Genomic DNA, 12029 nt, shown 5'->3' with positions numbered 1-12029 from the left:
GGTGTGTGGGGAAAAGTGCTCCTGGTATCTAGTGAGTATAAGCCAGGGATACTGCCAAACACCCTACAGTGCAGAGGTGTTTTGTCCCCATGACAAAGAATTATCCAGACACTGGTTGAAAAACCCACTGGACTCCCCAGGAAGGAAAGGAAAACTCCGTGATGGATTTCCCACCCCCTCCTTTTGTCCCTCCCAGTCTTTCTTCCTATGAATAATTGCACAGGTCTTTTTTTTGTTTAAGTAAACTTTTTTTTGGCCATGGTGTGGGAGGCATGCGGGATCCTAATTCCTTGACCAGGGGCCAAACCTGTGCCCCCTGCAGTGGAAGCGCAGAGTCTTAACCACTAGACTTTCAGGAAGAAAGTCCAAAAGTAAACTTTTTATAAAAGCATTGCTGCTGCTAAGTCGCTTCAGTCGTGTCCGACTCTGTGCAACCCCATAGACGGCAGCCCACCAGGCTACCCCGTCCCTGGGATTCTCCAGGCAAGAACACTGGAGTGGGTTGCCACTACCTTCTCCAATGCATGAAAGTGAAAAGTGAAAGTGAAGTCGCTCAGTCATGTCCAACTCTTTGCAACCCCATGGACTGCAGCCCACCAGGCTCCTCTGTCCATGGGATTTTCGAGGCAAGAGTACTGGAGTGGGGTGCCATTGCCTTCTCCGATAAAAGCATTACATACATCCAAACAGCTGGATGAATTTCCACAGAGTGCACACAGCTGTGTAACCAGCACCCAGATGAAGGAGCAGACCGCCGTCAGTGTCCAGGAAGTTCCAGTGCTCCTTGCAAGCATTAGCCCCCGCCCACTCAAGGGAACCCACTTTTTTCTAATTTCTACCACCGTAGATTAATTCTACCCTGGTTTTGAACTTTGTATACATGGAATCATGTATCTGTATGTTTTGTATCTGACTTCTTTTGCTTAACATTATGTTTGTGTGTACATATTTTAATGGTTGCAATATAATGTGTATATATGTATACGTGGGTATGTGTATAGTATCATATTCTATTTTCCGCTTTTACATCACCATAAGTGTTCCATGTACCAGAGTTTTCATAATCATTATTTTAATTACTGTATAATACTTCAAGGGATAAGTATACCATATCTTTTGAACCTTTTCCATATTTAGAATATTCAGAATGTAATAAGCATTTTCATTTATACAGCTTTTTCTTTATTGGGGATTACTGCCTATGATCAATTATCCAAAATCGAATAGATTGGTTTAAAGTGTGAAGCTTTTTTATGATTCTTGATACTTTCAATATCAATTCTGGCAAAGATATTGATCTTGAACCTAAAATTAGAAATTGACACTAGGACTGGGTGCTGATATTGAAAGTAGAATCTGAGATATTAAGCTACAAGAATGTTCATTATAGCCTTGTTTTTAATAGTGTAAAATTGAAGGCAACATAAATATCCTCAGTAAAGAATTGGCAAATAAATTATGGCCAGCCAAACAACGGAGTACTATACAGCCTTCAAAAGTCATGAAGAAAAACATATACCTGTATAGCAATATAATCAGGATATTTTGTTATAAACCAGTTTATGGAACATGGTTCCATTTTTATCAAATACATATTTTTCCATATTTATAAATATTTTCTTAAGATAGATTTTCAGACATAGGATTATTAAATTATTCAAAAGGTATGGATATTTAATATGTATATATGCAAAAATATGATCACATTGGTGAATGTATACATATGTAGACTCTCAGTGGTTCTCGGGGCAAGGAGGTCTTATCCTCCCCTTCTTTTTGGCTTGTGTTTGTTTATATTACCAAATTATCTACAGGGGCTTCTCTGGCAGTCCAGTGGTTAAGACTTAACACTTTGAATGCAAAAGCATGGATTCAATCCCTGGCCAGGGAACTAAGATCCTACATGCCATATGGTACAGTCAAATATATATATAAATATACAAAAATTGCATATTACTCTTGTATTATCAAAAAGAAGCAAGGATTTTTTTTTCATGCAAGCAGTTTGAAGTATGTTGGGGATGATAAAAGTGGGACTGGACCTTCGGCAGAATTCTGGCAGGTAGTGTGCTGAGGGCCCTCACACACACAGCGGGTAGAGGTGCTCTGCTGCTCTAGAGCCATTCTCCCCTGGGGTCGGCAGTGAGTGTTCCAGCAGTGAGTGTGGCGTTCTCTCCTCTCCTTGACCCAGGGAGGGTGCAGGGTGCCGCCATGTGGGTCCCGCTCCCATCTTCTGAATCCTTCTTTGGACTCCGTTTGCACACTAGCCTGGGCTTCCCTAGTGGTTCAGACTGTAGAGACTCTGCCTGCCATGCTGGAGACCCAGGCTCAATCCTTGGGTCGAGAAGATCCTCTGGAGAAGGGAATGGCTACCCACTCCAGTATTCCTGCCTGGAAATTCCCTGGTGTGCTACAGTCCATGGGGTCACCAAGAGCTGCACACGAGTGAGCAACTAACACTTTCACTGCACACTGTCCATCTCCACTCCTCTCTTCCTCGTAGGTTCTGGAGCCATCATTGCTGCCGTTGTGGTGGTTGTCATCATCATCTTCACCGTGGTTCTGATCTTACTGAAGATGTACAACAGGTACGGGATGCCCTGGGCTTTAGAACCATCTGGTCCCTTCAGTGATGCTAGAATGAATGGAAGCTAATGTTTGTAGTTGCCTGTTATGTGCACAGTAGTATCTTTGAGTCCATTTTCAAATGCTCTTACCTTTTGTGGGTCCTTTTTTGATGTTTAGTCTACTGGAAGAATAAACTTGCCTGGTGGCTTGGACGGTAAAGCATCTGCCTGTGATGTGGGAGACCCAGGTTCGATCCCTGGGTCAGGAAGATCCCCTGGAGAAGGAAATGGCAACCCACTCCAGTACTCTTGCCTGGAAAATTCCATGGATGGAGGAGCTTGGTAGGCTACAGTCCATGGGGTTGCAAAGTCAGACATAACTGAGCGACTTCACTTTCACTTTCACTACTGGAAGAACTTCACAGTGACCGTAGATTTTTATATTTGGAGAAGTATTTTCAATATACAATGATGATAATGACTTTTTTTTTTTTTTTTGGCCACCCTGTATGACATACATGATCTTAGCCTAACCAGGGATCAAACCCGTGCCTCCTGCATTGGGAGCATAGAGTCTTAACCACTGGACTGCCAGGGAAGTCCCATGATAATGATCTTGAGCTCTGTGATAAACTCATGTGTAATTTACAGATAGTAAAGTGGTGTTTCAATCCCATTCTGTTGGAGAGCCCTCTGTGAGGTTATACTGAGTGGCCCATGTAAGTACTTGGTGTGACAAACACTGAAATGTACATACCTATTTTCTGGCATCAAATAAGAGGAAATAATATAGATTGATTGCAAAAAGAATAAATGTTGTGTTATCACCTCTAGTCACAACTTTGCTAGAAGGTTGTTCTTTTGAGGGAAGAAATCAAAATTTAAAAACTGCATTCAATTACATCATAGAAGACCTAGAAGCCATTAAAAGAACAAAAAGATTTTGTAGAAATGCATTTATTGATGAGAAAAACTGTTTACAACATATTGTCAAAATTTGCAAGGCAGTAGGTATATCATGATCATATACATGGGTTGCACACACACACCCAGGAAAAGTTCAAATAATACACAGCAAGGTATTAACAACCAGTATGTCTGCATAATGGAATTGCTAGTAGGTTAGTTGGTAGGTTGGCTTTTGCACAGTCAGGGGGTGTGCGTCTTGATATCTGCATTGTTTTTATAATGACAATGTTATTTGTAAAGGTAGCTAACATATATTGATCTCTTACTATAAGTGAAAGTCGCTCAGTTGTGTCCAACTCTTTGTGACCCCATGGACTATACACTTGATAGAATTCTCCAGGTCAGAATACTGGAGTGGGTAACCTTCCTTCTCCAGGGGATCTTCCCAGCCCAGGAATTGAACCCAGGTCTCCTGTATTGCAGGCGGATTCTTTACCAGCTGAGCCACCAGGGAAGTTTACTATGTGCTGGGACAATTCTAAGCTCTTTACATGTGTTAACTCAGTTAGTCTTCATAACAGTGTCAGAAAGTGGGTATTCTATATCCCCAGTTTTATACGTTTGAAACAGGCAGGGGAAGATTAAATGACATGTCCAAGTTTACTCAACCCTAATTGATAGAGTTGGGATTCGAACTCATGCATCTTGTTTCAGAGAAAATATTCCCACCAGTACACATATAATAATAATAATAATATTTCATATGTTAAAAAATATTTACAATTTGGGTATATTTCAAACCAAGTTGCATCCAACCCTGCGGTCTACCTATCATTCCTCTCTATCATTGCTGGAACTCTGAGCCCCTTTCTAGGTTAAAATTGAGATGGAGGCTCCGCTCAGCCCATCCTATTTACAATGATGCCTGAGCTGGGAACTGAGACCCCTGGATTTGGTCTTAAGTCTGTCAAAAGCAGTCAAGTTACGGAAGCTCTCCATGCCTTGATTTTATCATCTTTAGAGTGGAAATGTCTCTAAATAGGCATTGCTCCAAAGAAAACACACAGATGGCCACACTCAACATGACTGAATATTAGAGAAATGCAAGTCGAAGCTATAATGAGGTCGAGTTACAGATGTGCTAAATATACTTAGGATTGGCAGTTAGTAAGGAGAGAGGGACAAATTGGAAGATTGGGATTGACATAAATACTATTCTGTATAAAAGAGATAATTAATAAAACCCCACTGTATAGCATAGAGAGCTGTGCTCAGTACTCTGTAATGACCTATATGGGAAAAGAATCTAGAAGAGAGTGGGTATATGTATATATATAGCTGATTCACTTTGCTGTACAGCTAAAATTAACGCAATATTGTAAGACAACTATACTCCAATAAAAATGTGAAGAAAAAAACCCACCAATAATGAGGTATCACCTCATACTGATCATTATAGTTTAGTGGTCCCATTTGTATTTTTGAATATCTTTAATTAAAAGTACTTTTAAGGAAAAATAGCAATTTCCCTTTAAAAATGTGCTGGCCCAGTACCACGTGGTGTTGCTTCCTTCAGGCACTGTAAGTTAAACTCTGCTGCTGCTGCTAAGTTGCTTCAGTCGTGTCCGACTCTGTGCAACCCCATAGAGGGCAGCCCACCAGGCTCCCCCATCCCTGGGATTCTCCAGGCAAGAACACTGGAGTGGGTTGCCATTTCCTTCTCCAATGCAGGAAAGTGAAAAGTGAAAGTGAAGTCACTCAGTCATGTCCGACTCTTCGTGACCCCATGGACTGCAGCCCACCAGGCTCCTCTGTCCATGGGATTTTCCAGGCAAGAGTACTGGAGTGGGGTGCCATCGCCTTCTCTGAAGTTAAACTCTGCATAGATTAAATTGGACAAGAGAAACATGTTCAGTGTGCGGAATGAAAAAATACACATATGCTTTTTAGAAAAAAAAATTTTTTAATCTGCAAATAATACATGCTAGAGAGGGTGTGGAGAAAAGGGAACCCTCCTACACTGTGGGTGGGAATGCAAATGGTGCAGCCACTGTGGAGAACAGTATGGTTTCTTTAAAATCTTAAAGTGAGAGTAACCATGCATGAGTGCTAAGTTGCTTCAGTTGTGTCCAGCTCTTTGCAACCCCATGAACTATAGCCCACCAGGCTCCTCTGTCCATGGGATTCTCCAGGCAAGAAAACTAGAGTGGGTTGCCATTTCCATCTGTTCAGTTCAGTCGCTCAGTCATGTCCAATCATTTGCGACCCCACAGACTGCAGCACACCAGGCTTCCCTGTCCACCACGAACTCCTGGACCTTGCTCAAACTCATGTCCATCGAACATCCAACCATCTCATCCTCTGTCATCCCTTTCTCCTCCTGCCTTCAGTCTTTCCCAGCATCAGGGTCTTTTCCAATGAGTCAGTTCTTCACATCAAGGGGCCAAACTATTGGAGTTTCAGCTTTAGCATCAGTCCTTCTAATGAGTATTCAGGGCTGATGTTCATATGAACTAGCAGTTCCACTCCTGGGCATATATCCAGAGAAAAACCATACTTCAAAAAGACACATGTGCCCCAATGTTCATAGCAGCACTACTTAACAACAGCGAGACATGCAAACAGCCTAAATGTCCACCAGCAGATGAATGGATGAGGAAGATATGGTATGCGCACAGAATGGAACATACCCATCCACGAAAAAGAATGGAATAATGCTATTTGCAGGACATGAATGCACCTAGAGGTTATCTTACTAAGTGAAGTAAGTCAGAAAGAGACAAATATCACATGATATCATTTATATAAGGACTTCCCTGTAGCTCAAATGGTAAAGAATCTGCTTGCAATGCAGGAGACCAGAGTTTGATCCCTGGGTCAGGAAGATCCTCTGGAGAAGGGAATGGCAATCCAATGCAGTATTCTTGCCTGGCTAATCCCATGGACAGAGGAGCCTGGCGGGCTCCAGTCCATGGGGTCACAAAGAGTTGGACACGACTGAATGACTAACACACACATCACTTGCATATGGGATCTAAAATCTGATACAAATGAACTTATTTATAAAACAGAAACAGAGGCTTTCCCTAAGTGTAGCTACGACGCCACACTTCCAATGCAGGATGTGCCCATCTGATCCCTGGTCAGGGGTTCTTTTTGGCAGTGTAGCCAAAAATGAAATAAGTAAATAAGATAAAAGTGAAACAGACTCACAGACATAAAAAACAAACGTATGGTTACCAAAGGGAAAAGGTGGGGGTTGGGGGAGAGGAATAAATTAGCAGTTTGGTGTTAGCAGATACTGTATATAAAATAGGTAAACAACAAGGTCCTACTGTATAGCACAGGAAACTATATTCAGTATCAGTATCTACATTAATCTCCTTGCTGGAGCTGTGGTTACACAGCCTGTTCCGCAGGGCACACAACGAGGAAGACTCAGCCCTGTGTGGGTATCTCATTACAGGAAAATGAGGACGAGACGGGAGCTGGAACCCAAGGGCCCCAAGCCAGCTTCCCCTTCTGCCCTGGGCGCAAACAGCAATAGCAGCCAACAGCCTGCAACGGTGACCTTCAGCCCTGTTGATGTCCACATGGAGACTCGGTGACTCCCACGCTAGTGTTGTCTCGGCCACTGTCCAAAGAGCCTTCGGTCAAGACCAAGAAGCACATTTTTCCTCTGGCAGCTTCACGATGAGTCCCTTCTGATCAGGTTGAGGGGGGCATCCCTTACTCCATCCCTTATGCTTCTGGCGACCCCCAGCCCCATCTTGCCAGGCCCCAGCCCAGCTTCATCCATATCCCTGCCACCACCCTTCCTAAAAGCTCTGCTAACATTGGGAATCCACTGATGTGGGTTTAGCTGTCTCCTCTAAACGCAACAGCTAGACGGACAGACAGGTAGGCAGGCAAGCAGATAGCCCAGGCCTCTTCTAATTAGGAGTCAGGAGTCAGGGTGTGCTCCTGAGAGTGTCTGCTGAGGTCATATCAGAGGCAGGGCCCTATCCATAGCTTTGCAGCCCAAAATACTTGATCCCGTAATCAGGCACAGGGGAACTAACTGGGACTAACTAACCAAAACTTAACTTGTTCAAATATAACTTGTTCTAGGACTAAATGAACGCTAGCTAGCTTCTGACACCTGATCTGCATATTTCTCCATCTTTAAGAAAGGTTATAGAAAAAACTGAATTCTCCAAAGGTGTCTACTCTACATCTTTAGTAAAGAGTCAAAGTCAAGGACACAGGATGACCTTAGGAAAACACGGGAAGAATGGCCTCTGGGATGAAAGCGTATTGGAGTGTCCACGCCAAGAATGAGCCTGGAGACTGGCCAGGGTGAGGGCCCTTCCCACCCCAGGGGGTGGTGTGGCTGGGTTAACCTGGACTCGGGCTCATTTCTTGGCTTCCCTCTATCTGGATTCTGAGCAGTCCTCACTCTCCAGTTACCACCTTCCTTCCAAGGTCAGGTATTTAGAGACTGATTAGATTACAACTCTATTTATGTTACCACTACCCTTCCTTGGAGAAGGCAATGGCACCCCACTCCAGTACTCTTGCCTCGAAAATCCCATGGACGGAGAAGCCTGGTAGGCTGCAGTCTGTGGGGTCGCTAAGAGTCGGACACAACTGAGTGACTTCACTTTGACTTTTCACTTTCATACATTGGAGAAAGAAATGGCAACCCATTCCAGTATTCTTGCCTGGAGAATCCCAGGGATAGGGGAGCCTGGTGGGCTGCCGTCTGTGGGGTCGCACAGAGTCGGACACGACTGAAGCGACTTAGCAGCAGTAGCAGCTACCCTTCCTTGTCACTTTACAAAGATTCTGGATATATTCAAAGTACCGTATTCACAAACCATTCCCCTGGACAGAACTTACCTCTTTGACTCCTTAGCCTGGAGAAGAGTTGAAAAGGGAAAGAATTTGGGATTAAAGTGACCTGTTTTCTAAGCCCCACTTCCTGGTCGTGAGACCTTGGGAGAGTGATTTGACTCCTCCCTATTCTGTTTCCTAACATGAAGTGGAATAATGTCTGCCCCACTGGGTGACTATAACAAGCCACTCAGGTGGTGCCTGGCACCCAACAGATGCTTTCCAAATGGGAACCACCATTATTATCATGAATTTCTTCCATTGTAAGACATACACTTGTTCCCATTTTAATGATTCTGAAGTCAGAATATGTTTTAAAATTGATGGTTCCATTAACAAAGTTGTATTTTTTTCCCTCTCAAAAAGCTGTTTTTTAACCAATTGTACATTTTATAATTGACAACATCTTGGAAACAAGGTAATAAATCTGTATTCTGTTACAGAAAGTGACACACTCTGACATTTAATCTTAAATTCTAGGACTCTCTCCTTGTAGTCAGATATCCCTTTTGAGGGGACACTGAGGATCTTGGAGGTAGGAAGACTATACAGCTCCTGTCATCCCACTATAAAAATGCTCACTTCAGTGTGTCTGGAGACGGGCTTTCCTGGCAGTCCAGTGGTTAATACTTCACTCTCCCAGTGCAGGGGGGCATAGGTTTGATCCCTGGTCAGAGAACTACAATCCCTGAGGGCCATGTGGCCAAACAGACACAGACACACATACATACACACACAGACACACAAGAATATGTCTGGAAAAACACTGGCAAATTCTTTCTTCCCAGACATCTCTTCTCCATCCTGTGTTTAAATATCCACCAGACACTTTGCAAGGAGCTTTCATGTAAGTTTTTCTCCTGGGATTTATCTTTCCCAGTTACCCTGGGAGATATTATTTTTTCCATTTGCCATTGAGAATTTCAAACTCAAAGAGAAAAAGTACTTGCCGAAAGCCTCACAGCTAAAGTTGCAAAGACAAGACTCAGATCCAGTTCTCTTTGACTCCAACGTCCATTTTTGTGCTGTGTCACATTCTTCCCTAACATCCTGGCTCAAAGAATGTGGATTCTTCTGTGAGCTCAACAAGAGGAGGACAGGCTTATTCACGTGTCTGAGTGGAGGTCAGGGTCTAGCTTCCACAACAAAAGTGGAGTAAATTCACTTTGGTAGCTTCTTTGGGCTTCTGTACCCAAGGGAGCCTTTTCCAAGTCCATCCGAGCTCTAAGGAGTCCTGCTCCATTCCCCCTACCATTTAGTCTCAAGGAGCAAGGCATGAGATGCCTCAAAGCAGGGCAAAGCCATTTAAGGCTCAAGCCCACACAGATGTGTTTCCCCAAAGTACTTTGCTTTAAAAAAAAAGAAAAAGTGGGACCATACAGAAGGCTAAGCACCAAAGAACTGATTCTTTTGAACTGTGGTGTTGGAGAAGACTCTTGAGAGTCCTTGGACTGCAAGGAGATCCAACCAGTCCATTCTGAAGGAGCTCAGTCCTGGGTGTTCATTGGAAGGACTGATGCTGAAGCTGAAACTCCAGTACTTTGGCCACCTGATGCGAAGAGCTGATTCACTGGAAAAGACTCTGATGCTGGGGAAGATTGAAGGGAAGAGAAGGGGACCTCAGACGATGAGATGGCTGGATGGCATCACTGACTCAATGGACATGAATCTGAGCAAACGCTGGGAGACAGTGAAGGGCTGTGTGCTGCAGTCTATGGAGCTGCAGAGAGTCAGACACGACTTAGCAGCTGAACAAGAAAACCAGCTCTAAAACCAAACTCTTCTGCCCACAGTGGAATCTTCCAAGAAAGAAAAGCATATTCCTCTAGTATAAATGAAAGCTTGGAAATGGAAAAGGAAGGTAGAGAGGCGAAGGGGAGGCAAAGGAAAAGGGATTGTTGTGTTTTGGTTTTCACTGATGAACTCAAGAAACGTCCTTAGGGCTCCTGTGAGCCAGTTGAGGAGCTACTACACACAGTAAGCATGGTGCCTGCTCTCAGGGAGGCTGCCGCTGGTCTCCTGAGACAGGCATCTTGCAACACAGTTGCATTTTGTTTCTGACAGGTGCCTTTCCTCACTGAGCAGATGGTGCCTTATTTGGCCACTGAATCAATGAAAGATATTAAATGCTTACATCTCTAAAAATAAAAAAATGTTTAAATCAAATATTTGTTGAGTTGATTTCAATTCGGAGCTAACAAATGCCTTTTCTGGAAACTTCCTCTCCTTGACAGTGTAAACAGGATCCTGAGGGAAGGCCAGAGCTGTTTCAAACATTGTACTCTCAGTTCTAAAGGATGGTGGAAAAGATGGACTGTTCTGTGAGCCAGAAAACTTGTTAACTTCATTAAATATTACAAAGGAATTCCATTTCACAGTAGGCTGAGATGCCAAAGTCTGGAGACCGCTAGGAGTGGAGGAGACATTAGAATGGAACCCAAATCACCAATCATGATGTTTATCGTGAATTAAACTCTTCTGTGTGCCAGGCATAGGATGAGTCCCCTCTACCCACTAGCTCCTTTAGCCATTACAGCTCCCATGCAAAGGGTGAGCATTATTTCTATTTTTTGGATGAGGAAACAGGTGCAAGTGAAACAGGAAGGAAGGGGGCAGGGCACAACCTTTAAAAGAACAGTATAGTCCAAGGACACGAGGTAAACTTATCAGAACGAAATAGGTTCAAGATGGTGGATTTGTCAACTTCCACTAAACCTGGAACCTCAGTGTGCATTCATTATAACACATCAGCAAGCTAAATGACACACTCAAAGGTGCCACGACAATTCCCAGGCAGACTTTAAAGGTCAAAAAGTGGTCGATGGTCCAATTCCTGGAAATCTCCACCCCTTCCCCCAAACAGCTGGAACACTTCTTCCACACGTTAGCCTATGAAGTTACCCAGCCCATAAAAGCTAGCCACACCGTATTTTGATGCCACTCTAGCCTTCTGAGATGACTCACATCTCACATCCTCTGTGTGGAATCTGTTCCTCTCTCTCTAAATAAATCTACTTCTCACCTATTACTTTGGCTCTAATTGAATTCTTTCTGCCATGAGACATCAAGAACCTGAGCTTCTTTAAGTCCTAAAACCAGGTGTGTGATCTCAGTTGGAAGATCATGGATTTTGGCTGGATTTGAGCCCCTGCACATGAATTCAAGTCCTAAGCTGAGGTGAACAGTCTCAATATCATTGACATTTGTCCTTTGGGTGATGTTGAGTTCATTTGGCTGGTCTAATGATTAAATCGACACAAGACAGATTAACAGGAGAAAAAGGTTAATTCATATGCACAGAGGTCAGAAATGAGACCTCTGAATGGAACAAAGCAGGATGTTTATGCAATATCATTTTTGGTTCATCGTGAGGGGATTCCTTGGTGGCTCAGATGATAAAGAGTCTGCCTGCAATGCAGGAGACCCTGGCTTGAACCCTGGGTCAGGAAGATCCCCTGGATAAGAAAATGGCAACCCACTCCAGTATTCTTAACCTGGAAAATCCCATGGACAGAGGAGCATGGTGGGCTACAGTCCATGGGGTCGCGAAAGAGTCAGACATGAGATGTGACTGAGCGACTAAACAACAGCAACAAGAATGAAACAAAGAGGCTTGGGCTTAGAGTAACAGAGGAGTGAAGAAGTGACATTTGTTTATGCAGTCTTGTTAGTCTTGAA

General features: G+C 43.5%; 1 protein-coding gene across 4 annotated transcripts in view; it reads left to right on the top strand.

Moving 5' to 3' along the window:
- The window catches only part of NCMAP (non-compact myelin associated protein), a 51752-nt gene extending 41235 nt beyond the window's left edge, over positions 1 to 10517 (top strand). For all 4 annotated transcript variants that reach the window (XM_069575022.1, XM_069575026.1, XM_069575025.1 and 1 more), the window contains exons 3-4: positions 2504 to 2588; positions 6943 to 10517. In XM_069575022.1, coding sequence (XP_069431123.1) covers positions 2504 to 2588; positions 6943 to 7084 — 227 coding nt within the window. In that variant the 3' untranslated portion in view covers positions 7085 to 10517. The remainder of the gene's footprint in view (positions 1 to 2503; positions 2589 to 6942) is intronic.
- The last annotated feature ends 1512 nt before the right edge of the window (positions 10518 to 12029 follow it).

This window comes from Ovis canadensis, chromosome 2 (genome assembly GCF_042477335.2).
Source record: "Ovis canadensis isolate MfBH-ARS-UI-01 breed Bighorn chromosome 2, ARS-UI_OviCan_v2, whole genome shotgun sequence".
Classification (NCBI taxonomy): domain Eukaryota; kingdom Metazoa; phylum Chordata; class Mammalia; order Artiodactyla; family Bovidae; genus Ovis; species Ovis canadensis.
Note: the sequence above shows the minus strand (reverse complement) of the source record. Positions and strands in the feature narration are given on the sequence as shown.